We start from the raw sequence: 27919 nt of genomic DNA, 5'->3' as shown, positions 1-27919 counted from the left end.
GCCGCTGAAATACCGCCAAAGACCATCTGGGCTGAAGAACTCTCCGCCAAATTGTCGCCGAACTCCCGGACAGGTGAGCGTAGGGAAACCCACCGCCCCTTCCACACAGCAGTCAATATTTTCCGTAATTATCACCAAGTCTTGTGTTTTGGATATTTGTTATTCTAGAAAAGGCTCATCCACCTCCTTTTCCTGGCGTAGTGGTCTATAGCAGACTCCTACCATTACATAACTCTTGTTTTTTCCCCGCTTATATCTTCACCCAGAGACTGATCTGATTCTCACCTCTTTCTGAACCTCAGAACAAGTGTATATATTGTTCATGTACAAAGCAACACCACCTCCGTTTTTTCCTCCGACATGTCCTTCCTGAGCAAGCCATACCCCTTTATATCAATATTCCAGGCATGAGATTTCTCTTCAAACATAACTTCCCAATTTGGTTCTAGGCCAATGCAGGTGGAGCGTAAGGGCTGCCTACACAGCAAAGATTATCATTTCAGGGGATTCTTTTATAACACAATAGTCCCTTAATCATGATAAAATAGTTTGGTCTTGGTTATGTCAAGTAAAATGCCAGTGCACCCATCTCAGCAGCAAATTACAAGTGCCCCAGACCAGTTCAGTTGCACAGAGTTGGAAAAAGAGCCAAGACTCCACCCAATCCCCACCTACCTGCTCTGAGTGCAGGGAGCAGCAAGCACGAGCACTGGCTTACTCTTGTGTGCCCGGATCCAAGACCTGGGTAGTCCAGATTCTTACTCTTCAATCACCCCTGTGTGAGCTCATAGTTCAAGTCACTAGCCATTAGCGGGAACATGCAATTTGGAGTGCTCATCAGTTTAAAAGGGAAATATTTAATTAATATACCACTAAAAATAAACTCCCTAGGCAAGCCACTCAACAGGAAAAAATACCAGCATGGTACTACATGGCATGAGCCACAACAATGAAAGCAATATACATCTCAAAGGAATCCTACAGCAAAACTACCTGCTAAGTTTATTTTTCAGTTATAGCGGCTTAACTTTCATATGATTTGTCTTTTTGTTCTGTCTCATTAAACAGAAATGTTGATTTAGTTTGGGCCAATAGATTAGTTGTCATTCAAACCCATAACCATATATTTTAATTGTAAATTAAAGCTGTGTGCATAAATCAATCTACGAATTCATTTTAATGTCTAATAATAAAACAACACCCATATGTAAAGGTCTACCACATTATACCTATGAAAATCAGGTCATGGACTGTAAAATCTGGTCTTTTTGGTACTCCTACACAAAAAAAAAAGTAGGGTAAAAGTATACAGAAGTACACAGCATTTCTCAAAGTGGGGATCCTGACCCAAAAGTGGGTCCCAAGCTACTATAGGAGGCGAGGGTGGGGAGGGTGTTGCAGTACCTTACTTCCACACTGCCTTCAGAGTATAGCAGCTACTGGCCAGGTGCCCAGGTCTAAAGGCAGCATCACCTTCAGCAGCAGATAAGGGGGGCAATAATCTACCATGCCACCCTTACTTCTGTGCTGCTACTGGCAGCAGCATTGCATTCAGAGCTGGGCATCTGGCCAGCAGCTGCCACTCTGCCTTCAGAGCTGGAGGATTTTCTGCAGCCTGAGGTCTTCAAACCACAATTTGAGGACTTCAGTAACTCAGATATAGGTTAGGAGTTTGTTATAGAAGTGGATGGGTGAGATTCTGTGGCCTGCATTGTGCAGGAGGTCAGACTAGATGATCATAATGGACCCTTCTGACCTTAAAGTCTATGAGCTGGAGAGTGTGGCTGCTGGCCGGGCACCCGGGGGTATAAATGATTACAGACACACAGAAGAGAAGCACAAACAAAGTGGTATGAGAACCACTGTCTTCAAACATTTTCCGTGTATCTCCAGCTATAGGAGGGATCCGATGCCCTTCAGTTCAAACCCCTGCCATTTCAAAAGGGTTTGCAGGGTTTTTCTCTTCAGTCACGATAGATATTTAAAGTGGAGAAAACTCCATCCTATCTTTTTTTCTGAAGACTGAGGTTCTCTTTTCAGTTTTAAGCTGTTCCCATTTGCTTTGATGGTTCCTCTTTTTTTCCACAAGCTAACATTAGCTAGGTGCTTGAAGCCAGTTGTATTTTGTTGGGGAGGTTGCCCCTCTCCAACTGATTACTTCACTGCCCTGTTATGAGGAGATGCTGAAGAAGTTGCACCACAGTTGCAATTTTCTTCATATTTATATAACACACACACACTCATCACCATAACCTGTATACACATCTCATCATGACTATTAAGCTCATCGCATTACAAGCTTTCATAGAAGAGCTTACTCAATATACTCTGACTATTAAATATCACAGTATGCAAATAGTTGGTTTAACTGCTTATTTGAAGCGAGGGGTTAAAAATTCATTTTTTTATCCCAGAGGTGCCTAGACTTTCACAAATGTATCCTCCTCTTCCTCCACTATCACATATCCTTTTTCAATCATCAGTTTTCCATTGCTCACTCAGCTCTAATGCAGTAGTCCTCAAATTGTGCGACATGCCCCCCTAGAGGGTCACAGAGGAATGTTCCGGGGGCCATGTGGCGGGGCCCAGGCCAACCCCCACAGGAGGTAGGGAGGGAGCACTGCGCTTCCATTCCTGCTCCACCCCAGCTTCACTCCTCCCTTAATCCCATTCAGCCCCCAGTCCTGCTCTGCCTCCAGGTCCATGACAGCCCCCATGGGGGCCAAGAAGAGAACACTATGCCCCAAATCCAGCTTTGCCACCACCCTCATACAGCCCCCAGTCCTGCTGTCTCTGGCCCAGCTCTGCCTTCAGGTCAGATCCACCCCCTGTCTCACTCCGCCCCTCCAACCCAGCTCTGCCTTCATTCCTTCTCTGCCCCAAGCCAGCTCCACCTCTAGCCCGAGCTTCTCTCCCATCACCAGCTCTGCCTTCAGCCCAGGCTCTGCTGCTGAGGAAGCCTTGGCTATGTAGTAATGGAGAAGGGACACAGACAGATTCCATTGATGGTGGGGCAGGGGCACAACTGGAAAAGTTTGCACACCACTGCTCTAATGGTTACCCAACAAGTTAGCTTGCCTCTATGATATTTAAAGCTCTGGTCTACAGGGCTTTGTACAGTAAAATTCTATCAATACTCACCATGAAACTTGGCATTTATTTATTACCATTAAAGTCACTTACCTGTTTTTCATGTTTTGGTGTCATCCTCAAAACAGAAGATAAAAATCAACCTGTAAAACAAAACGGGCAGACTAGTTAGCCCTTAATTTACTGTAAAATAGGGCTATATAATCCTTCTGCCACAAGAGAACGGGCCAGAGCAGGGTCAGTATAATATGGTGCCATGGGTTACAGCTAGGGGGGTTTCTGGGAGAATAAACAAAACAAGTGGCTTGAACCTCTACCTAAAACTTTACACTTCAGATGGAAAATGTCAACAAATGGAGTGGAGGCATTTTCTTGGCATGCAGGAGTCTTTTATGGACAGAGATGGAGTAGATGCTGCTTCTGCCTTTCTCCCTGCAGCCTCTGCAGACAGTCGTGTGTGCCTGGGTTGGGGGAATGGAGGACGCAATACACCCCATCTATCTCCGGCTACAGATGGTCCTTTAAGGAATTACAGCAAAAACTGGAGTCTAAACTGCACCCGTGGAGCAGTAATGGCTTCCTGATATTCCCCTCTGCTGTGTCCAGCATGATCTGGACTAAGCAGAGTACCTGACCCATTTTCTTTGCACAATAATGTATAAGTATTCATCTGCTCTGAAACAGGAACTGGAAAAGCATTTTGCAAAATGTATTGTGATAGCTTATTTCATAACTGCCTACAGCCTTATTTGGTGAATCACATAATATGCCCAGTCCAATTACACCAGAATGTTACCAAGATCTTGTCCACATAGCAGCTGGAACCATGCCAGCAAGAACTATGATGTAGGGTTGTTACCATCCAGTTTCCACCACAGCTTCCTTAAGGAGCGTGGAAAGGGGTCCTTCCCTCCCCACCTGTCTTTCAGCCACAGTATATAATCACTAGAGAAACTTTTTGAGACAGATGAAATATTAATAAATACTGTGCAAAACAGGTAGTATGAATTGTAATGTAGGACTTTCCCTGCTTCTTACAAGATTATAAAAAAAACTGTGCTATAAATTAAATAATCCATAGGCATTCCTCATGATTTATAAGGTCATACCTATAGGCATAATATGGATCATAAAGAAGCACACCTATATGAACTGGAGCGCAGGACTATTATTGGAATCATATTACATTAGGGAATAAGACAAATATCTGCATTAGGATTCATATAGGGATTTTTTCATAAATATGTATTAAAACATGCTATAGATAACCTAGTCTAGAACATGATTGTAAAGAAAAATCTTCCCATGTTATGAGTGACCTACCAGCATACATTGGCTTTAGGTATGGGTAAATTTCATGGAGTCAGAGTTGTCTTGTGTTTGTGTGTGGGGTTTTTAAGTTATTTTCTAAAAATTAGTGAATGTATTCAGGATAGATGAATACCCTTGAAAAGCTAGACTAGGCTGTATGCAGTTTACATAGATACACACACCCCTATGTGGAAGTGGTGCTCATGTCCAAAATTAAGTTATCATGCATATGGCTCTTCAATGTTGCATGCATCTCTGACCATTTCACCTACATTTTATCCCAGGGGTCCCCAATGCGGTGCCCATGGGTACCATGGCGCCTGCCAGGGTGTCTAAGTGCGCCCACGTACTGGCCGGCAGATGAGCATCCGCCAAAATGCCACCAAGCTGCATCATCACCAAAATACCGCCATTTTCGGTGGTATTTCGGCAGCAATGCCTCTGGATGATGTTGCTTGTCGGCAGCATTTCAGCGGTGATGCCTATTGATGTTGCTGCTTGTCGGTGGAATTTCGGCGGATGCTTGTCCACCGCCCTGGTCCTCCATGGCTTGTTGTCTGGAGCCCGCCTGACGAAAAAGGTTGGGAACCACTGTTCTATCCACTAATCTAGTCTCTTCCAGGAATACATTCCAAATCTCTGCACAGCTTCAAAACAACTTTTTCTCTCCAGATCTACTTGAGAGAGTGCTATTTCTCCCTCAGGATTACCCAGGACCCAGAATGGACAATATTTATCTGTGCACCAGTGAAAGGTTTAAGGTTCAATTTCACATCCTTAGAGCAAAAACAGGAGCTTATACCATTAGAAAGGGTAGACTATCATGTCATTGGTAGCTTCCCAATGATATGGACAGCACTTGCTTCTCGCTCTAGAATCTCCTGAGCTATCAGACTTTCCAGTCATTGCACGTTGTATCTAGAAAATACACTACTGGTAATTTTTAGAGGAGTCTTACATGTTTATTAAATTGAACCTTATACGTATGGACATACGAACCAAAATAGCTACATTGTACTGAATTTACATCTCTAATTATTTAGGTGCAAGTCTGTGCGTGGACACTCTTATGTCCCAGTCCTACTTACACACATACTTAACTTTACTACAATGAATAGTTGCACTGGAAATCATTAGAACTACTCATTAGTAGCAAGTTTAAGTACATGTGTAAGTCATTTTGGGGTCAGGGTCTTATTTTGGAATAAGAGTGTCCAGACTCAAGCTTTCACTGACATAACAAAAGTGAACTGTAACAAATTTAGTTATTTCAGTTCCAGTGTCCATGTAAATAAAGCCTTAGTTTTATTTTCCCCGCCCCTGAAAGTCCTATACAGATGAATTCACAGCAAAGAGATACAAAAATGTATTCCCGATATATTTAAAAAACCGCTACAACATTTCAAAAATACCTTTTCTGCAACATATGGCATATACATAGTATATGATGGTCTTGTTTGTCAAAGGTTTTATTAACAAGCCTGTGGGAGGAAATTAGTATATTGTGTTTTGCCACTCTGAAGGAGACAATTGTCCTTCAAAGCAGACATAAGATAACATGTTTCACCAGTTACCAACATGTTCAAACCAGTTTGGAGGAAAAATTTTATTACATCATTAAGATGAGGAGACCCATTGTTTACGATAAGAACTAGGGCTCGGCAAATTTTTTCCAAAAATAAGTGTGGCAGTGGGGAATTTTGTGAAAATGTTTACTATATATTTTCCCCTTGTTTTCAAGCTGCTCTATTTGTAAGTCAGTAGGTTCTATTCTATAGGTCCTTATACCACCTGTGATGTATGATTGAAATATAACCATTTGTCTCATTAATATTGTCGCTGTTAGCTAAGTGCAACAAAATTTGTACAAAGTATATCATGTAAGGAGTCAATGAAAAAGTTTGATTCACTAATGATTATCATCACTGTATCTGAAGTTATAAATATTGGCTAGAGCGCTGTATCCCAAATATGTTTGTTCCTGGGCTAATACCCACCCAGTAAAATCTACATTGAAGCCAGATAGCTTTGTGTTGATGGCCCAATCAGAGGCAATTAACTCTCACAATGGGCCACTGAAGAAACTCATTCTTCCCAGATGGCTCTTCCTGCAGATTCCAAATGGCCAATGGCTGCACCTGTGAGTCAGCAAGCCATGTAAGGGCATGTGACATGATCAGGTGACCCTGGACGCCATCTTTTGCCAGTATCTTTCCACAAACTAGGCTATGAGCTTTGTTTGAGATAGTAAGATTCCACCCACATGACAGAGGATAGAAAAGACCCTGGGAACATCTCCATGTTGCCTCTTTCCTGTTCCAATACTCTGGACTTTGGACAGAGAATTAAAAAGAGCATTCTGACTATGAATTGAAGACTTTCCAATCTTTTGGAAGTTACCAAAGACTTTTCAAGCCAACAGTCTGTTACACCACTGCTATAACCTAATCCAAAGGAATTATGTATATCTACACACACACACACACACACACACACACACACACACACACACACAGTTAACCATTTTAACTCTTCTTTTCTCTTAAAACCTTTAGATTTTAATTATGAAAGGATTGGAAGCAGCATGATTATTGGGTAAGATCTGAGTTATATATTGACTTAGGTATGTGGCTGAGCTCTTGAGATCAGAAGAACACTTTTTTGATTAAATTGGTTTTCAATAACCACTCAAAGTCTAGTGGGGGGGGGGGTATGAAAGAAGTGCTGGAATGCCTAAGGAGACTGCATTTTTGACTTCTTGTTAACCAGCATGGCGAGACAGAAGTTTACTTTTGTTACTGGCTTTGTATATCTAATGGTAGAGTAGCCACCAGTTTCGGGGTGAGTCTGCCTTATTTCTCAGCAGTTTGTCCTGAATCTGATATTCTGAGCTGGTACCCACTGAGGTAAGGTGACACCACCCTCATCACCACAGCATCTGAACAACTTTTAATAGTGCATTAAGCAACTGGACTAACATCTGTGGTTCATTTTCTCTTTCATCCTCTCCTCATGGGGGAAGCTGTGTGCACAATGTAGAGTTTTGGGTAATTTTGATTAGGTTTTTATATGTATAAATATGTACAGGCTGTTAAGTGTGTTAGTGAAGGCAAGGATGAGGAAGTATGCCTTGCATGTGGAGCAGAAGATAGTAAGGTTTGCATTGGGCCTTACTTCCTGTGGGAGTCAGTTCCACAGTCTGGCACCAGACACTTGTGAAACTTGCGTTACACAAGCAATTCACACAAGCCTGAATCTTTACAGAAAATATCTGTCTTCAGCTACTAATGTTTGAACTCAGGTTTCAATAAATAGACTGAGAGGACTAGAATGAAGCCACATATTTGTTTCTAAGACCAAGTGTAGCAGGGTGGTTACCTGCTCCTGTCCTGAGGGGTTTTTAAAAAAGGCCTGAGAGGGCTTGAAAGCTGCAGCTCTAAAAGCTGGCCTGGGAAGTGGCCACAGCTGGGCTATACCCTAATCAGGCCACAGCTGGCCTGTATAAAAAGGCCAGGGAAGCCAGAAGAACAAAACAAACAGTCTCCCTTTGGCAGTAGAGGGAGAAGGGCCTGGCTGCAGGGAGCTAGACACAGGGTACCTGAGTGAAGCTTTCCTGCCTGGAAAGCCCCAGGTTGTGGCCTAGGATAAGGTCAAGAGGTACTGGGAGTTGCAGGGGGCAGCCCAAGGGTAGGCAAAGGCAGCAGGTCCAAACCCCTTTGCCTATGATGAGTAGCTGACAATGCAGTCTACCCCAGGGCGTGGGGGCTAGGTGGAGACTGGGCAGTAGCCAAAACTGAGGCGGGATAGTGGAGTGGGGGTTCCCCAGGGAGGGGAGACCCAGATTGGTGGGGTACTGCCAAGGGGAAACACCCCCAGTTAAAAGGGGCACCGGGGGGGGGGGGGGGACATGGGGGCCAAGAGGACAGGTGGATCACTAGCCTGCAGAGGGCGCTCCTGGCTGGCAGTGAGCTAATTTTCAAGGATAACCAGCAGGAGGCGCTGCAGGGGTCAGTCTGGACCTCTACACCAGGAAGCTGCAATGCCATCTCCATCACCTGTACTTTAACCCTGACTATATCTGTGCCTAGGACCTTTCAAATCAGCTGGCTCTGTGTGCCCATTCGCAACCTTCACCAACCCTATTATAGCAGTAAATGGGGGAGAAAAGCTGTATCTTTCTGCCTCCCCAGGACTTGTACCCAGGAAATTCTATCTGCTTCCTTCATCCCCTTTGGGAAGTCAGACTGTTTAATCAATGTGTCAGATGCTGGCTATCCCCAGACAAGTAGCTCAGACTCCATTTCAGTTTTCAACAAAATAATGGTTTTGACAATTGTAAAGAAAAGAAACTGAGAAAAATATCCAATATTCAAATGCTTTTAAAAACCCAGGGTCTGATTCTGCTTTCCCTTCCATCAGTTTTACACCAGTGTAATTGCCATGACTTCAGGGGAGTTACTCCCATATACACTAGTATATATTAGTGCAGAATTAGACCTAGTATCCCATTAAAAAAAAAAAAAAAAAAAAAGATAGAGATAGCTAGAGATACATCATAAAGCAAGAGTCCGCAAACTGGCCTACTCTCTATTTAAGTAAGCCTACCATAAAACTAACCTGAAAGCTCAGCAGAAAAAGAGAGGTATTACTGCTTGCTCACTCTAGCAAGTGTGAGCTATAGTGGGATCCCCTTTCTATGGCACAGCTGATTTTTTTTTAAATTGAGAAATTCAGATAAGTTAACAATAGAATTATATGAAGAGCAATGTCTGTCATATGCATGCTACTTCACTAAATCTATTGAGCATAGAGGTAGTCTATAGGTGGACAAGCCAAATCCAGACCACCAGATGCTTTTGAACAGACCACAACATTTTACTTACTCATTATTGTTGGTTTAATTTCATTTCTCTGGAGTCTGGATCTTGACTACGGTTTTGAATAGCAGTATTGTTACAAGTGCACACAAGAATCTAGTAAGGTCCTGATATATTAATTATTCTAATAATCACAAAAAAGTAAGGTAGTTGCTACCAATTTCACATCAATACACACACACTCACAAAAAGCTAATTAACTGAATATCTAAAGTTATTCTTGAAGAACCAGCTGGAAATGTGTCTACAAAACTAGCATCACTGTTCTTATCTGCATACAATTGAAAACTGGGTTATTGAACATTAAATCCTGTGTCCTTGTCATAAGCAATAGACAAAGAAAGTCAATACTAAATATATTGAAAAGGGCAAATATAGTGCCCATCTATAAAAAGGGAAATAAAGGCAACCCAGGGAATTACAGACCAGTCAGCTTAACTTCTATACCCTGAAAGATAATGAAGCAAATAATTAAGCAATTTGCAAACACCTAGAAGATAATGAGGTGATAAATAGCAGTCAGCATGGATTTGTCAAGAACAAATCATGTCAAACCACCCTGATAGCTTTCTTTGACAGGGTAACCAGCCTTGTGGATAGGGGGGAAGAAGTAGATGTGGTATATCTTGACTTTAGTAAGGATTTTGATACTGTCTTGCATGACCATCTCATAAACAAACTAGGGAAATACAACCTAGCTAGAGCTACTATAAGGTGGGTGCATAAATGGTTGGAAAATCATTCCCAGAGAGTAATCATCAGTGGTTCACAGTCATGCTGGAAGGGCATAACAAGTGGGGTCCTGCGGGGATCAGTTCTGAGTCCGGTTATGTTCAATATCTTCATCAATGATTTAGATAATGGCATAGAGAGTACACTTAAAGTTTGTGGATGATATCAAGGTGGGAGGTGTTACAAGTGCTTTGGAGGATAGGATCATTTTGAATTTTAATTCTGACAAACTAGAGAAATGGTTTGAAGTAAATAGAGTGGATGATATCAAGGTGGGAGGTGTTACAAGTGCTTTGGAGGATAGGATCATTTTGAATTTTAATTCTGACAAACTAGAGAAATGGTTTGAAGTAAATAGAGTGAAATTCAATTAGGACAAATGCAAAGTACTCCATTTAGGAAGGAACAATCAGTTGCACACATACTATACCTTGACCAAGACATTTAGACCTTGACCAGAAATTGGTTGACTACCCCAAGCATAGACCAAAAGAGTAGTTAGAAACAAGGAAAAGATCCTATAAAATTGCAAAATCGGACAAAGCTCTTTGTATTTGAATGCATGAGACTAGAAAGAAGCTTTCCAAACTTTTGTAATGCAATTACTATTAATACAGGCAATCTTTTGTATTAGAAACTTTAAACACAAAATTGATGCAAGTTTTAAAATTTCTTGCATTCAAATGGGAAATGCAATTTACTATTTCACAAATTATGTAGTCAGACCAGCAAGACAGCAAGATTGAGTTGACTTCAATGGGGCCAAGATTTCATTCATAACTTTTAAACATTTTGTAAAAAAAAAGACAGTGATTTTTTTCTTTTTGTAATTCAATATAGGGATTTGACATATACTGCAGTTTTCTAGCAAGTGCAGGAGTCACTGAAGCAGATCAACAGTTCAAATGTTTGCTTAAGTGAAGATCCTCTTTTAAAAAAACAACACCTCAGTTGTGACTGAGAGAAATGGCCTGTAGAAACAATGCAGAAAGCTGCTAATTCTCTTGCTCTTTATAGTGAGTTTCCATTGAGAGAGAGAGAGAGAGAGAGAGAGAGAGAGAGGTGTGCATGATGGGGAAGAAGAATAGAGAGAAAGAGGCAGATTTATAGCCTCGATAAAATGTTTCCTGGCCTGCAGGGAAGAAACCCACTGATTTAAATAGAAAAATTTGTTACTTCCCTGTTTTGGTATCAGCCTGAATACCTTTTATTTACTTAGATTTAGATCTATTACATACAAGTACCTATCCCTTGCTCTAGGTCAGTGGTTCTCAAATGTTTGTACTAGTGACCCCTTTCACATAGCAAACCTCTGAATGCGACCCTCCCCCTTATAAATTAAAAAACACTTAAATATATTTAACACCATTATAAATGCTGAAGGCAAAGCAGGGCTTGGGGTGGAGGCTGACAGCTTGTGACCCCCACTCCATGTAATAACCTCATGACTCCAAGTCTGAGAACCCCTGCCCTAAGTGCTCCTTGACAATTCTTAAATACACACCATAAAACAGACCACTCATGTAAACCTTTTGAACCATTAAACCAAACAAACTATATGTAAGATCATCAACCAGAGCCTTACTATTCCCTTACACTGGGCCATGTAGTGTGCTCTCAATGTTAATGAACTAGGGGTATTACAGATCAAGATCAGGGCAGAGTGAATTCCAAAGCTAAGGGGTCCTCTCAGAGAATGCTTAGGTCAGACACTATCTAACAGAACAGTCTCAGGAATATCACTATCTTGAAAACTAAGTTTTGCTATTAGATGGGTAGCTGTGACACTGGCAAACCAGGTGCCAGCTTATGCCAAGGTTCCCATGCCTCACTTGAATACTGACAAACATAGCTGGAATCAGTCCGGTTCATCTGTGTGTTAGTATTATTAAAATGGGTGATAGCATTATAAAAATATGTTTAGCCTTTACTGAATGCTTGTAAGTTACTGTATGCATTAATCTCACTTGTAACATCTGTATTCCATGTGGTAAGGTAATATGTGAGCATTTGCATTGTAAGCTTCTGAAACTGTGTAAATCATCGGACAGGAAATGGATACTAATTACTGTGAAATGCTGGCATCCAAAAGAAGGTGTTGGGCCAGAGTTTGCCCATTCCTGACCAGTCAGACCTTTTGATCCAGCCTTTAAGCTCTATTGCCCTGCTCCAGCCAGGAAGCAGGGTCGGGGCCTTGCTCCACTACACGAGCCCAGTGCTCTAGCATGTTCAGAACCTGCATGACAGGCGTGAGGACACGCATGTTACTCTGACTGCATAACCCAAATGCGCCTCACATGCCATCGGAGACTGGAACATGCAAGCCCACGTGCCTGCTACTTGTTGGCTTACGTGACTCTGATGTTTTTAGTAGTGTTAATTTTCCATTGTTGAGGATAAAAAGAAGAGTAGCTGGCCAGGGAATGCTCAGTGGCGGTTTTCAAAGTTATAGTCTGTCAGGACCTACGTGGAAGAGGAGGAGATTTCTGAGGGCAGGGGCTGGTGAATTTCAATGAGTTCTAGAGACAGGAAGCTGATGCCCAACAAATCCACAATAGAGAGAAAGGGCATGGAAAGCATGTAAGTTTGGTTTAATTATTTTAATACATTACGATGGTATATTTATAATAACACGTAAGGTTTTATGTTTATTTCCACTAGAATGTATTTTTAATAAAAGTTTATTTGAATATCTCTGAATTGTTAATTTTGTCAGCATTCATGGCCTGCCATACAATTTCCATACCAATATCCAGATGGGGCCTTCAGGCCAAAAAGTTTGCCCACCCCTATGTTAGGTCCTGCCAAACAGAGAAGGCCCATCATGAAAAGGAGGCATGCAAGTGAATTCCTCCAATCAGCTAAGTTTGCAACTTAGAGCAGAAGGGAGAAAGGAATAAAAAGCCCTAACAAGGAGGAACAGTGTCTCTATACTGCTTGGACTCTGGAGAGCAAGATTTTCTAGGTGTAAACAAGAGATCAGTGTTAAGTCTGGGTTAGCCCAAAGGAACATATAGAGCTTGCTTATTATAGAAGCTTCTATTACCTTTTGAAACTTAAAACCAAGTCATTTGTGTATATGTTTACCTGCTTTAACCTTGCAAATAACTCTTTTCCTAGTTAATAAATCTCCAGATAGTTTATTATAGGACAGGCTACAAGTTTTGTCTTTAGTGTGAGACCCCAGGTCAGCTACTCTTAAGTTAAGTGAGTGATCCTTTGGGACTGAAAGTAGCCTAAATATTTTGTGATTTTTGGTGTAAGGAACCATCTATCACAAAGGTAAGCTTGCCTAGATGTTGAGAAAGATCAGAGTACCCAAGAGGACTGTCTGACTTCAGGGTTAGGCTGTTACAGTGCTTGAAGAGTTTACACTTAATTGGCTGGTGAAATCTAAGTACAGAACTCATAACCAATTTGACAGTTTGTACCTTGCTTCTTGACAGTTTCCTCTGAGATTGATACACTCTTGAGACACTACAGGACAGGCTGACAGTTTTCCTACACTCCCAAACATAACTAATAGCCAAACTTAAAGCAATACGATATAGGCACAAAAAATTGCCTAGTGTGTGAGCTCAGGGCTGGCCTGAGCACTAAAAAAATAAATATAATCAAAAGAACCAATTGCTTTCTGCCCCAGCATCCTAGTGAAGCTCTGCAACTCACTCAAGAATTGGCTGTCTCTAAATCACTGGCAGCAGAATATGGAATAAAGGAGAGAGAAATCCCTTACCTCTCCCAACATCTTAGGTTGTATTTATATTAGATTATATGGCCTTTTGTTATTTGGTGGCATCTGCTGGTGCTTTTGTGTGTTCTGATATTGTTCATAAGCCTCTAGTGCATTCCATAAATCCTCTTGTTATGCTTCCTGCAAACAAGAAACACTGATCCTCTGCTCAATATCTATCCATCCATCTTTGGATATCTCTAAAGGAGCCAACCTAACAACCAACTTCAATTGTTGCTAGGGAAGAGTAATTTTGTTTTCAGACCTGGGTAACAGTTGACCATTCACTACCAAAATCTACCATAAAGTCCACACAAAAGTGTTTTCTAGTAATTATTTAAAGGAATTTTCCTTCAAGCTGCAGGCAATTTCAGGCAGGCATTCTTGTTGGGGGCAGAGGGGGAGGGAGGGAAGCTAATTGTCCTATGTGACGTGAGTTGATCGTCTCTGTTCACATCACTGTAGACACCATCATCAGTTTCAGCAGAGGCAAAGGGTGTGGCACTGGAACTGCCCTCTCATCCCTAGAGTAGTCTTTCCAGAACAGGGTTTGCAGCACAATGGAGAAGAGGTGGGAAAAAAGGCTTGGCACTGCCCAGAGCAGGACTCCTTCTGTTTATTAAAGAGCTTTTGTTTCCAATGTTCCAAGTTTGGCATCTCTTACAGATACTAGATATTGAGGCTAGGCACGATTTGATATAAATCAATAGATGTCAGTAAATGTGAATTTCAGTTGACACATTGAAACCAACAACAAAAAATATCCATTGGTAACAAGTAAGTTCAGCCTCACTCCTCCCCCCCACACACACACACACACTATGTGCCTTCAGGGATTGGTTGTCACCAGCCCTGTGGCAGTGCAGAGAGCCCTCCACAATCTTGCTGTCCTGGGGATGAGTGAGTGGAGCTGTGTGGAACTACAGAGGACTCCCTGTGCTGCAACCAGGGCTGGCTCTAGGTTTTTTGCCGCCCCAAGCCAAAAAAAAAATTTGGCTGCCCCCCGTCCCAGCCCTGGGCTCCTCGCTGCAACCCCCTGCTGCCCCAGCCCTGGGCTCTCCCCCCCCCCCACACTCCCTGCTGCCCCAGCTCTGGGCACCCTCCCTCCCCACCATTGCCACCCACACACACCTCCTGCCGCCTCAGCCCTGGGCGCTCCTCTCCCCCCCCCCCACCTGCACCCTCCTTCTGCCACAGCCCTGGGTCACTGGTAACTTGCTCCCAGGGCAGGTCATTCAGCAGGAATTTTAGATGTGCACAGAACACAGACAGGATTGGTTCCCATATGGTTACAGAACTGCAGTAAAGTGGAACAATTTTCAGCTTGTGTGACTAGAGGATATCTGGATATTATAAGACTGTCCTACATCAATGAGGAAAAGTTGAGGTGTCTATTATTCTTTTGTTCCACTCTCTTTCTATGGGGAATTTGCCAATGCAATATCACTGTCTTCCTTTTAAACAAACAAAAACAAAAAGGCAATGGCTGTTGAAAATAGCAATTCCAGTCCTAATAACCACTGGGAAGCATTTCTTGCTCAATTTTATCCTACTTTTATACAGTAAGTTAGAGTGGATCAGTGTATTTGATTTGGGAGAAATGAAGTAACAGCTGCCCAAACTGAGCTTGTGCACTCCTGAATTTTGAGGTGTTCAAATCTGGAAGGCAGGTGTGTGTGGGGGGGGGGGCGCAGTGGCTCCACAGGGAAGCACGGCAGAATGTATGCAGCAGTGTGTCTGGTGCTGCGTGGAGCCAGACACGCTAGTCTGAATGGCATGGTAAGGGGACTGGGGGGTTGGAGAAGGGGTAGGGGGTTCGGGGGGGGGAGTCAAGGGACAGGGAGCAGGGGAAGTTAGATGGGTCAGGGGTTTGGGGGGGCAGCCAGAGGACATGCAATGGTTGGATAAGCATGGGAGTCCCAGAGGTTTGTCAGGGGCAGGTAGGGGGTGGAGTCCTAGGGGGGAAGTTGGGGACAAGGAGAAGGGAGGCTTAGATAGGGGGTGGGGGCCTGGGGGCAAGGGTCCCAAGAGGGGGGTGATCAGAGGACAGGGAGCAGGGGGGGGCTGGATGGGTTGGGGATTCTATGGGGGCAGTCAGAGGGAGTGGATGGTGGCAGGCTTGGGCTACCCTCCCTCCTCGTGGACTGTCCTGGTTTTTGAATGTTAAAATATAGTATCCCTACCCTTCACAGTGCAGCTCTCCATTCATAGCACACTGCCACATGAGGTCCCGCTCCTTCCGTTCCAGTTGGAAGTGGCCAAGGGAATGCTGGGAAATGTTGTTCTTTTCCTGCTCCAGAACAGGCTCTATAGGCAGGGAGCTAACCAAGGAACTACAGCTCCCAGGGGCACCTGTGGTTCTCAGCTCCCATGCTGGATCCCTGCCGCCCCTGTAAATGGGCTGCCCCAAGCACGTGCTTGCTTTGCTGGTGCCTAGAGCCGCCCCTGGCTGCAACAAGGCTGGCAATACTCACACCAGCAGGTACAAGGAAGGCTGTGGTCCCGGTGGGGCAGAGCAGAGACCCCCATGACAGCAGGGCTGCAGAAAGCTCCCTGCAGTGACACAGGATCCCTGCAGGCACAAAGTGCAGGGCAGGCTGAGGATGCTCCTGCCAGGGCAGAGGCTTCTGGCCAGCAGTGCAAGGAGGAGCCCCGAGGAAGGAGGCCACTCTGAGGCTGAAGGGCTCAGTCCCTGGGTAGGAGTCATTCACCAGCCAGGTGGCCTCCCCCAGCTGGGGGCTTGTCCTCCACCTCCTTGTCCTGGCTAGGTCCTGTCTGTCCAGAACTGCAGTCTTCCCTACACCTTACACCTGCAGGGATCCTGGGTTACTAGCCTCTATATTTAACATAAAATTCACACACACAAGAACTGCACTGCATTAACCAGCAACTCCCCACATTACAATAAGCTCTCCTGTTTCAATTTCACTTCCTCTGATGTTTCATTCACATGTGCTTACATTACTCCACATGCAGACCTCTTCAGACAATTTTGAATAAATTCAGCTCTGGTGTAAGCTATTGACTTCAACCAGTGTTGTACCAGCAATGAATATGACCCTCTGACTGTATTAATAAGTAGGGTTGCTAGTTTCCTTTTGGCTATAGCCTATGACACTCAAGTGGGACTGTGAAAATACTCAGTTTGAGTGGTCAGCGGAAGTCAAGCTGTTCTTTCATAGATTATAAAATCAGAAGGGATCGCTGCAATCATCTAGTCTAACCTCCTGCTTAACATAGGCCATAGGACTTCCCTGAATTAATTGCAGTTTGAACTAAAGAGTATCTTTCAGAAAAACACCCAATCTTGATTTAAAAATTTCTAGTGATAGAGAATCCATCACAACCCCCTGAGTTGTTCCAATGGTTAATTATCTCTCACTTACAGTTTTGTGCCTTCTACTCTGAACTTGTCTAGCTTCAACTCTCTGCCACTGGATCTTGTTATAGCTTTGTCTGCTAGACTGCAGAGCCCTCTAGTATCAAATTTTCTGTTCCATATGTAGGTATTTATTAACTATGATCAAATCACCTCTTTACCTTGTTAAGGTAAACAGACTGAGCTCCTTGAAACTTTCGCTGTAAGGCATGTTTTCCAATCCTTGGATCAGTCCCATGGCCTTAGAGGATCAGCTGTGATAGATACAGATGGACCCCATCACTCATACGTTAACGGACAAGACTACTTACATAAAACATACAATAAGTTACTTCCTGCAACAAGGAAACAACTTAGTATTAAAAATTTTAAACAGACAGTCATATAGGGGCATTTGTGCCTAAGGGCTTGTCTACATCAGAAAGTTGCAGCGCTGGTGAGGGAGTTACAGCGCTGCAACTTTGAAGGTGTACACATCTGCAGGGCACCACCAGCGCTGCAACTCCCTGTTTGCAGCGCTGGCCGTACTCCCGTTTTGTCTCGGGTGTAGAGGATCCAGCGCTGGTGATCCAGCGCTGGTAATCCAATGTAGACAGTTACCAGCGCTTTTCTTGACCTCCGTGGAAGGAGGAAGCCTCTGGTAATCAAGCTGGTTTCCTTTCCCGGTTTGCTCTCTCGGTCCCGGAGCCAGCCAGCAAACCGCAGGGAAGGAGACCTGCTTGCTCGGGGTTCCGGGACCGAGAGAGCAAACCGGGAACGCCGCGGTTTGCTCTCTCGGTCCCGGAGCCAGCCAGCAAACCGCAGGGAAGGAGACCTGCTTGCTCGGGGTTCCGGGACCGAGAGAGCAAACCGCGGCGAAGCTGGTTTCCTTTCCCGGTTTGCTCTCTCGGTCCCGGAACCCCGAGCAAGCAGGTCTCCTTCCCTGCGGTTTGCTGGCTGGCTCCGGGACCGAGAGAGCAAACCGCGGCGTTCCCGGTTTGCTCTCTCGGTCCCGGAACCCCGAGCAAGCAGGTCTCCTACCCTGCGGTTTGCTGGCTGGCTCCGGGACCGAGAGAGCAAACCGCGGCGAAGCTGGTTTCCTTTCCCGGTTTGCTCTCTCGTCCCGGAACCCCCCTTGAAGCCGCCCAACAGCGCTGCAGTGTGGCCACATCTAACACCACTTGCAGCGCTGGTTGCTGTAAGTGTGGCCACTCTGCAGCGCTGGCCCTATACAGCTGTACTAATACAGCTGTAACAACCAGCGCTGCAAAATTTTAGATGTAGACATGGCCTTAGTCTGAATCATTCTTCCCACAGACAAAGGATTTTGTCCAGTACTCTGGGCCATGGACATGTCAGTTTGTTTGTCCAAACAGGATCTTTGCTTCTCTCTCATACCCCAGTTTGGCATTCACAGCATCAACTTGCCCTTCTCTTGCTGCCAAGCAGTTATTACAGCACTGCCCCCACTGAAAATTAAAGGTCCATGAGGACCAGCTGTCCTTGTGCCTCAGGTTGCCAATGCACATTCTAGTCACGGTCTTCCACCCCAGCAGCAGAAGCACTTCTTGTTTCCTGTTAATAGCCATGTCAACAGATGGTTTCAAATGAAAAACTGGGCACTTTTCCATAAGGGACTCCAAATTATCAGCAGGATTTCAGCAGCCACTTCTAGGTTTGCTGCATCAGTTATGAATGAAAAAAAAAATTGCTTGAGCCCTGGCACCTCTTTCATTAGAATTTAAGCACTGGCCACAAGTCAGCAATGAGGGACAATTTCAAAAACAAATTTTTGGTAAAGCATGCTGAAGCAAGTTACAGAGTTCCTCCTGAAATTTGGACTTTTAGCAGCCACTGTCAAGATGCCTAGGTGAAACCGCTCACATTCATGCAGGACTTCAGCTCAATGGCTGATGAAATGCTCATCTTACAGAAAGACTTCTCTTTAACGTTATGATGCCTAATTCCAATCAAGCATGCTCACCATTCTACCACATGGCAAGCATCCTTACTACCAAGAACTGTTCTATCAGGAAAATAAATTGAAATCACCTAAAAAACATCTAGGAGAGTGTCATGCACTACACAGGAACCTGGGAATCAAAGAGCCATTTAATTAATCAAACTTGAACATCATCAGTCCTCCCCCAGAAAATAGTTATACACATACCAGACATGTGGCAGTGACAGCCAGATGATATTACATGATGATGTAAATGAAACTGGGATTTATTAAGCAAGTCTGACTGTGCCACCTGCACTCTGTCTAATAATCCCTCTCTGGCTGCAGAATGACTCACATTCCAAACCTCTGAGAAGCTTCAAGATGGCGATAATTAAAAAAAAACAAGACATCCATACAAGCCTACAACTTATTTTCTTTTTCTCCTGTGTCCCCATTGTAGAGTCCTGAGATAGCAAACATAAATTGGTACCCGCCCAAATTTCCATTCCTAGCTACAATGATAGTGTGGACAAGGCTAGAGTATTTAGCCTTGCTGAAAGCAAGTTCAGTCACAATGGCAGCTGCAAACTCTTGCGTACTGTTGCAAATTCTTGTGAATGGGGATGTCACAGGCATGTTAGACATGTTGGCACTGCCAAAATGCTCTATTATCGACAAAGCTTATGACTACATAAGTTACTTAGCTATTGCCTTTCCCCCTGTGAAGTACTGTCTTCCATTCAGCTTTTGAATTTACCCTTTAATGCTGGATTTTTAGAACCTCTTTCTCCACTGCACTGAGTAAAACATCTTGGGTGAAATAAAAATTCCCATTCCCAGAATGTGACCAAGATCTCATTAAAAGAGATACCAAAGTTATGACTAATCCAAAACTTACATTCCTACTACACAACTGATTAAAAATGACAAGTTTATTAATAGACACCCAATTGTATTATAATTATTGTCACTGTGTGTATACAAAGAATTGGCTAGGAGTTAGGACCCTGAGGGAAAGGAGCAGCAGGAAGCTGGAGTTAAGATGTCAATAACCTGTTGGCTGCACATACACGGAAAGGTCACAGTGTTTCTTCCGTAAATGAATCACTGTTCACATTCCAGTAAAGCGGATGATTTGTTATAAAAATATAGTGTTTCTCTTCCATCTGTCCACTCTGGTAGGGGGAAAAAAAAAAAAAAAGTATTTCCTTAAGCCAGAAAACCCTCAAAATACTAAAGGACAGACACTTCAAGACACATGGTACAAGACAACAGCAAGGGAAAAAACATCATGCTCACAAGACATGTTTTCATTTCTCACTCAAAATTCCCCAAGACATCTTATGGAAGATCTCCATGACAGAACCCTTATGTTTCAATGTATTTGTTCTTAGACAATAGAAGTACATCAGCACACATCCTCTACACCTCTCTGTGACATTGTAAGCCACTAAACACAAATAAATCCTGTCTCTAAGATGATGCAAGAATAGAAACTCATTGGAAATGGCTGAAGTCCCTTCTTTCAGACCAAGACTATAGGGTCATTATGAGCCCTCTCCTGCAAAGTTCAATCCTCTTGCTTTTATTATTCAACATCTAGTTGCTGAAGCTACTGAGAGTCCGAGTCTGAAGTGCCAGCAAGATGCAGACAATACACCTCTTTTACATCAAATGTAAACAGCACTGTAACAGGGTGGTCTGTCCACTTTATGAGCAGTGAAGCCCAGGGGCCAGCCAACTCCTGTTCCATGATGTGCCCTCTTTATGAAAACTGGTGTTCTATGAATCAGCAGCCAAGCTGGGAATGGGGCCAGATGTTAATCAGGTGCCTCCTGACATGCTAAAACCCAATTCTGAGCTGGAGAAGGGAAACAGAAGCATAGGGTTCGGGCCCGTGAAAAGGGTTCCTGGATGGGAACCAGAATCTGCATGTTGGTGGGTGGAGGATATCTGCCATAAGTAAGACCCTTTGTTTTCAGTTTAAATCAATTTTTACCAAAAATTCCGAGTTTTACAAAAAACTATTATTCCGTTTTTTTCTGATTTTCACCCTACTTTTGTATCATTCAAATATATAAGAAATAACTTGTTTTATTAGGAAAAAATACCTTGCATGAGATACGTGTATTACGATAATACATTAGTCTCTGTCTATATGCAAAGCGCCTGTTGAAGTAAGGCTATGTATTAGCCTATAAGATACACACTATAAAACAAAACAGGCAGGCATGGAAACTCTGAAGTGCGTACTGATGAATCTCACGCTCACCACGTACACACTTCAAGCTGTTCGCAGATAACAGTTTAAAGATTTGACGCACTAAAATGGGAAAACAAATCTATCAGAATATGTTTCATAACATAAGGAAGTATTCAAAAGTTTAAAAAAACAAAAACAGGAGAAAAGGATGAAGTTGAGTGTATGCGCTGCATATATGATGTGGCCCAATTATTAAATGTAAATATTTATGGGCTAATAGTTCTAAGTCTACAACAGCAAATAGTTTATTCAAATGAAAAGTTTTATTTGAGGATTAGAGATGTACTGTTTTCTCAAACTCAGAGGTGGCATTGTGTTTTGAGTTGTTTTAGTTCTGCAGCAAACCATATTAATGAAGAGAATTCAAAGCTACTGAATACCTTTTCCCCCCGTCTTTCCATCCACCAAAATAAACCCCAATATTTACCCAGAAAAATTAATAGTTTTTTGCACTGATTTTCACCTGTTATTGTTATGGTAATAAACAATGATAAATTCCTGGGAAAAATTAAATAAAAGAAAAACTGAAAACAAAGAGCCTAGCCTAAGCTACCGCACAGCCCCAGAACAAGGAAGAAATAGATTGAGTCTAGAGATCAAGGGAAGCTTGATCCTTGGAGCAGGATCAGAACTCAGATGCTGGTGGGATGAGGAAGCCTGACTGAATCACAGCCCAGCTGTGGAGCTCCTAAACCAGGGGTCGGCAACCTTTCAGAAGTGGTGTGCCGAGTCTTCACTTATTCACTCTAATTAAAATGTATTACTGGCACGCAAAACTTTAAATGTTTTTAGAAGGTCTCTTTCTATAAGTCTATAATATATAACTAAGTTATTGTTGTATGTAATGTAAATAAGGTTTTTTAAATGTTTAAGAAGCTTTGTTTAAAATTAAATTAAAATGCAGAGCCCCAGACCAGTGGCCAGGACCCAGGCAGAGTGAGTGCCACTGAAAATCAGCTTGCATGCCGCCTTTGGCACATATGACATAGGTTGCCTACCCCTGTCCTAAACCAAGGGGAAGCACTTTGTGAGTCTAAAGACCAGGGCACAAGAAAACTGTGTGAAAGACTCTCCAGAGACGTCAGGGGCTGGAGCATGACAGTCAGATCTCCTGGGCCTGAATTATTGGGGAAAACCCTGAGGGAATTGAACACAGGGTGCCTGTACTGTCTTACCATGCCCTAAGGGGATGCACACCAAGACTGAACCCTCCTACAAGGACATTTACCAGTTTTCTTAATGTCAGGAAGAAATCATGACCTGGATGAAGAGCAGCTGGCTAAAGCTGAACGCAAGTAAGATTCAGGTGATGCTGGTAAGAAGAGGAGAAGGCTTCAAAGAACTTGCCTCTTGTGTAACATCCCTCACTGATGAGGGCTTGATCTGTCCTTAGATTGTCAAACTGGTTTTCAGGGTTTGGGATCTTTTTTTTGTTTGTTTGTTTTTTTAATTCTCAGGGCCAGAGGGTGCCCCAATAGCCATGGGGGTAAACAATGTCTGCTTCCAACTGCAAATGGATAGAAGATTGTGTTCCATCCCATTGGACATAGGCTGCTCATAGAGATCCATGAATTCATTACTTTTTGGCTTGATTACTTCATCTCATATCTAAGAATAAAGTTCCAGTTCATATAAAAAGCAGCAGCCAGTTTCCTTAGCATCACAAGTCACTGTTAATAAGTGATTGCAATGTTCCACTCTCTGCAATGACTTCCCATCGAATACAAAATTTGGTTCAAGATTAGGGTGACCAGACAGCAAGTGTGAAAAATCAGGATGGGGGTTGTGGGGTAATAGGACAAAAAGACCCCAAAATCAGGACTGTCCCTATAAAAATCAGGCCATCTGCTCACCCTACTCAAGATCCTGTATTGGTGCTCAGAGCCCTCCATTAGGACTGCTCATAGTGACCAAGAGACCTCCTCTCTCTCTCTCTCCACATTATATTTCATTGGAACATCCATACTGTTGACCAACAGAGGAAGGTTTTCATAAGAGATATGCACCTAATTATAGATCTAACTCAGTGATAGGTAGGCCTGTGGCCACTCCTACTTCCAAAAACTAAATGCCAAACTCATTTCCTTGATTTAGCTCTGCTTCAATAAATTCTTCACCCACACAAACATAAATACATGTTTCAAAACCATACACAGTAACCAAGCTATTACAGGGGAAAGAGAAAGAGATTACGGTAATTGTTTTTATTTTTAACTAGTGGGCAGATTTTAAATACTATATTGAGTGGATGGACAACATACCATAACTACCTAGACAGATAGATTTGGGGCTAAATTCTTACACACACCCCTCTAGCTTCATTAGGGCCTTTTGAGTGACTCAGTAAGATGAGCAGGATTTAACACTCAATAACAAGACTTATTTTATCTGGAGTTAAGAATTCCTGAAAGATAAAGCTACAGTTTTCTCCTAGGCACAGATACTCAAAGGAATTTAGGCTCCTAACTTCCACTGGTTTCAACGGAAGTTAGGAGCCTAAATTCCTTTTAGAATCTTGGCCCAAGTACTTTTAGTATCAGAAAAAAAAAGCTAAAAAGAGTTATTTTCCTGTGATTGAATAGGTTTTAGCAGAATATTTAACTAGGAAAAAGATCATCTGATCTTAAATTATCCAGATGGAGCACCTTTCCTTGATTCCAAAACCAAGAGCCTGTGCATGCCACAGACCACATATGTGGAAGTGATATCAATATGATATATTACAAAGACATGACACATTGAATTAGTCACCTGCCCTCTGCCAAATTCTCCATTTGGGCCAGGATTACTTAAAACATTCCACACCTCTGAGCAAACTTCTAACAAGATGTGTTTTGTTTTGTTTTTTTAAAGTCAACCAGCTAGAGAAATGTTTCCTTCTTTTTTCCCAAATGTCAAGAAATTACAAAGAGACATGATAAACATGTAAGAGTTTGTGATGTCCCACACTAAGGTAATCAGGGATAGAATTAAGAGGATTTTCATTAAAAAAAAGTTATAAAAAGAAGCCAGTACTTCTTGATAGCAGTATATACCTCTAGGACAACAGCCCCACAGTTCATCTGCCAATACCAAACTGGTTAACTAAAGACCATTACTAGCAATCATGATGGCAAGCTTCCAGACAGCAATGGCCACATGCATCTCCATGCTGAAGGGAGCTCTCATGTACGTGTTCCACTACTACTGCTCTGGGGTGAGCTCTGCATAGATTTCTAGTAAAGTGGGCTCTCTCATCCTTAAGTACTGCTTCCACTGCTGATCTTCCCAGGTCTGTAGCACTATCCTATTCCACCTGTAAGTGCTGGTCACCCGAGTCCAGAAGTGGCAGCTCACTGAGAGAAGCTGCTCCCGGAAGAGTTCGTACAGGGGTCACTGCTCAATTTCATCCTCCTCCTGTGCTCTTATTGCCACAGCACTACCATGGCCGTCTCTCAAGTTACCCAAAGCATGACTGCCAATACATTAACAACCATCAGGATCACAGCACTCAGCCATGTCTCGCCCATGCTGCCTGACAACAGTTTGACAATGGTGCTGGCTTGCAAAAGCCAGGTGAATGATGGGATAAAAGGAGAGGAATCATGGGAATTTTTTCATTTGACCTTAAGTCCCAGAATTCCAGTGGCTTCTAGTAGGCATCTTATTATGTGCCACAAGAAAAATCCCCAAATGCATAGCGCCTAGTGGCAGAACATTGCACTATAGGATTTCTGCCCTGAATGCTGTGCACATATTTCAGTAAAACACAGCACCATGTGGACAAGATGATTCAAAAGGGAAGCAGCTTCAATTGGCATAAAGCAGTGAGGACAAGCTGCTTTTGGAACAATTGTTCCTGATCAGTTAATACCCAAAAATCAATCTGAAACAACTTTCAAGTGTAGACAACCCTGAGAGAGACTGTGGAGGGTAAAGATAATATTTACCCAGCCACATCACAAAATCAGGGCACAAGAAAAAGAGGAAGAAAATGGGAGTTTTAGAATACACAAGCAAAATTTCAATGGTGGCTATTGATTAACTATCATATCTAGAACTTCGGTCTTCTCATGAATTCACCTAGAAGCAGTATAAATACATGTAAGTAATACAGCTGCGTTATTTATTTAGGTATATAAATTTAAAATCTATTAAAATGCTGGCAGAATTTCTTAATGAATTTTCAGTCTTATGAGCAGCTGTGGATACATTATACACCATATTAAAACAAATGAATATGGGTGTTCAGTACTGGGTTTATAAGAAAATGACAAAAGTGAACACTGTATGAATTTGTGAAAACTAGCATGGCTATTTTAAAAAAAAATCAAGATGGGAAAGCAGAGAGTAGAAATGTGTGGGTGGAGGCAAAATTCAATATGGGGGGAGTTAAAAAGTTATGTTATAATAAGTAATAATATATTTGTCTATCCATCAGATGTTTCTTACATTAGATTACGAGCTCTTTGGGCCAGGAACTCTCTTTCTATTCTCTGTTTGTGCAGTGCCTAGCACAATGGTCCTGGTGCATAAGTGGGGCTCCCAGAAGCTACACTAATAATAATATTTTAAGGGGCCTGATTCTGATCTCACTTATGCTCCAAGTTTACTATTTACACTGATGGATGTGAGAGCAGAATGAGGGTCAAGCTTTATACCATTTAGTGCCCTAGTGACATGGATATACCACTTACAATGTTTTTAGAAAAGCTTAGTGGAATTAAAGCCTTATTAGATAAAGCTGGGCACAGTATAGGACTTCTTATTTTTGGCAGTTTATCAAAGAAAAAAAAACCACAAAGTCATTGCTTAACAGTCTATCTAGAGCAGGGAGAAATGATTTCTCTGTTACAATTAGTACTTTATACTATACTGGAGAAGCAAGTCCTGTGATAGCTAACAAATTTGCAAGAAAGGCATATTCTAAAAGGGAATCAATAATAGTTTTTTTTTACCAAATGTGGGATCTCAAATGGAAAAAGTCCCCAGTATACATATAACAATCACACCCTTGAGCACATACTGCTGTAGCCAGTGTCCCCAAAGGTGGCAATAGCTCAAATCTAATTCATTTACGTATGTTTCATTTAAAAAAAAACAAAACAAAACGAAGACACCTACATCCCTTCACTCCAGTAAACCCAAAACCAGCAGCCTATTCTGCAGGAACTGGGTCTGGCAATAACCACTATGCACTGATCTATACTACAACACCACAATGGTGCCTTGATTGTGTTACAATATGGTTTGATTGTCCTGCATGCACAAGACCAAATCCTGTTGCAACTATGGTCATGTAGTACAATTATTGTACTATTTGCCCCAAACCACATAGGCTGGGTCTGCACTAAGATTTTCTTTAAATCTCCCACCCATTGCACTAGCTAGCACTAATATTGCTGGAGAAAGTTCTAGCCCAGACCTCCGGCTAGCTAGGCTCAGGGGATTTCCCCCCCTTCACGTGACTTAATTGTATGAATACAAATAGTCAACTTACACTTTTTCCCTCGCTACTGCAACAGGGGGAGAGAGCTACCGAAAATTGCCAAGGTAGGCATGGACTTGGAGAGAATACCGGACTATATAGCCCATGGCACCTCACATGACCGTCCCTGTTAAGTGGAAGTGGTGTGGCAGCGGGGCATTAACAGCCACTCGAACACATACCGAGAAACTCATTATCCCTTTTGGCGCTTCAAAGCCCATTAACGCAAGACAGTAATTGCTTGTCGATGGGGGTGGGGGTGTAAACTGCTAAATCTGACCAGGCGCCCCTCCCTCCACTCCTGCTTCTCAGCAGCGTTGGCAGCAGCTCCAGCTTTAGCAGGGGAGCCTGTGATTCCCGTCCTAGGCCACCCTAAAGCAAAGGCTGCTCCCTTGGACCCAGAAGGTTGTGAAGGAGGATTCCCTGTCTCCAAACCCCAGCATCCCCAGACCCAGGCTACCCGGTGCATCTGCCTCCTCCCCACGGGGGCACGAGCGCCGCGGGGTGCCAGAGCCGCCAAGTGCCAGCCCTGGCAGAGGAGAGAACGAAAGGAAAACCACCCCCCAGCGCGGCCATGGAGCCCGCCCGCCGGACGTGCCCCGCGCCTGCCCTACTCACACCAACAGCGGCAGCTCCCGCTCTCCGGCAGCGGCGTGGGGGCAGCAGCTCAGGCACAGCAGCTCTCCCAGCCTAAGGCAGCCAGGGGCGGGGACTCGGCGCTCACGTGACCGGCAGCGGGGGCGGGAGGGTCTCGCTTGGCTGTGCCCCCGGGAGGGCACGTGGGTGGGGAGGCGCCCAGGCGAGGCTGCGGAGCAATTGCTGCTGGGGCAGGGGGAAGGAGGCTGGTGATCTGCGCTGGAGGCGGATGGGGTCTGCTGGATACCGACGGCTGCGGCTACACAGTCAGACACGCCCTCCTGCTGCGGGTGCAGCAGCCTAGCTGGCTTCCTGGGGGGGGGGTCACAGCAGGTGCCTCGGGCTGGGTTTCCTGTGTGAATTAGGTTTAGGGTGACCGCGCAGACGGATGTTAGGGGCTTTGTATCATACATGCAACTAAACCCCACTCCCTCAAAAAAAAAAAAAAAAAAAAAAAAAGTGGCCTGATTTTTCACACCTGCTATCTGGCCATGGCTCTGATTTAGC

General features: G+C 43.4%; 1 protein-coding gene across 3 annotated transcripts in view; it reads right to left on the bottom strand.

Annotated features, from left to right (window-relative positions):
- Window positions 1-27610, bottom strand: part of SNX10 (sorting nexin 10) — a 61686-nt gene extending 34076 nt beyond the window's left edge. Inside the window, exons 1-2 of one of the 3 annotated variants that reach the window (XM_030550837.1) lie at window positions 27395-27610; window positions 3184-3233 (exon numbers count right to left, since the gene is read on the bottom strand). In XM_030550837.1, the coding sequence (XP_030406697.1) occupies window positions 3184-3207 (24 nt within the window). In that variant the 5' untranslated portion in view covers window positions 3208-3233; window positions 27395-27610. The remainder of the gene's footprint in view (window positions 1-3183; window positions 3234-27394) is intronic. The other 2 variants (XM_030550836.1, XM_030550838.1) reach the window with 2 other exon arrangements.
- Window positions 27611-27919: the final 309 nt, after the last annotated feature.

This window comes from Gopherus evgoodei, chromosome 2 (genome assembly GCF_007399415.2).
Source record: "Gopherus evgoodei ecotype Sinaloan lineage chromosome 2, rGopEvg1_v1.p, whole genome shotgun sequence".
In the NCBI taxonomy this organism is placed as follows: domain Eukaryota; kingdom Metazoa; phylum Chordata; order Testudines; family Testudinidae; genus Gopherus; species Gopherus evgoodei.
This window is presented reverse-complemented; position numbering and strand designations above follow the sequence as displayed.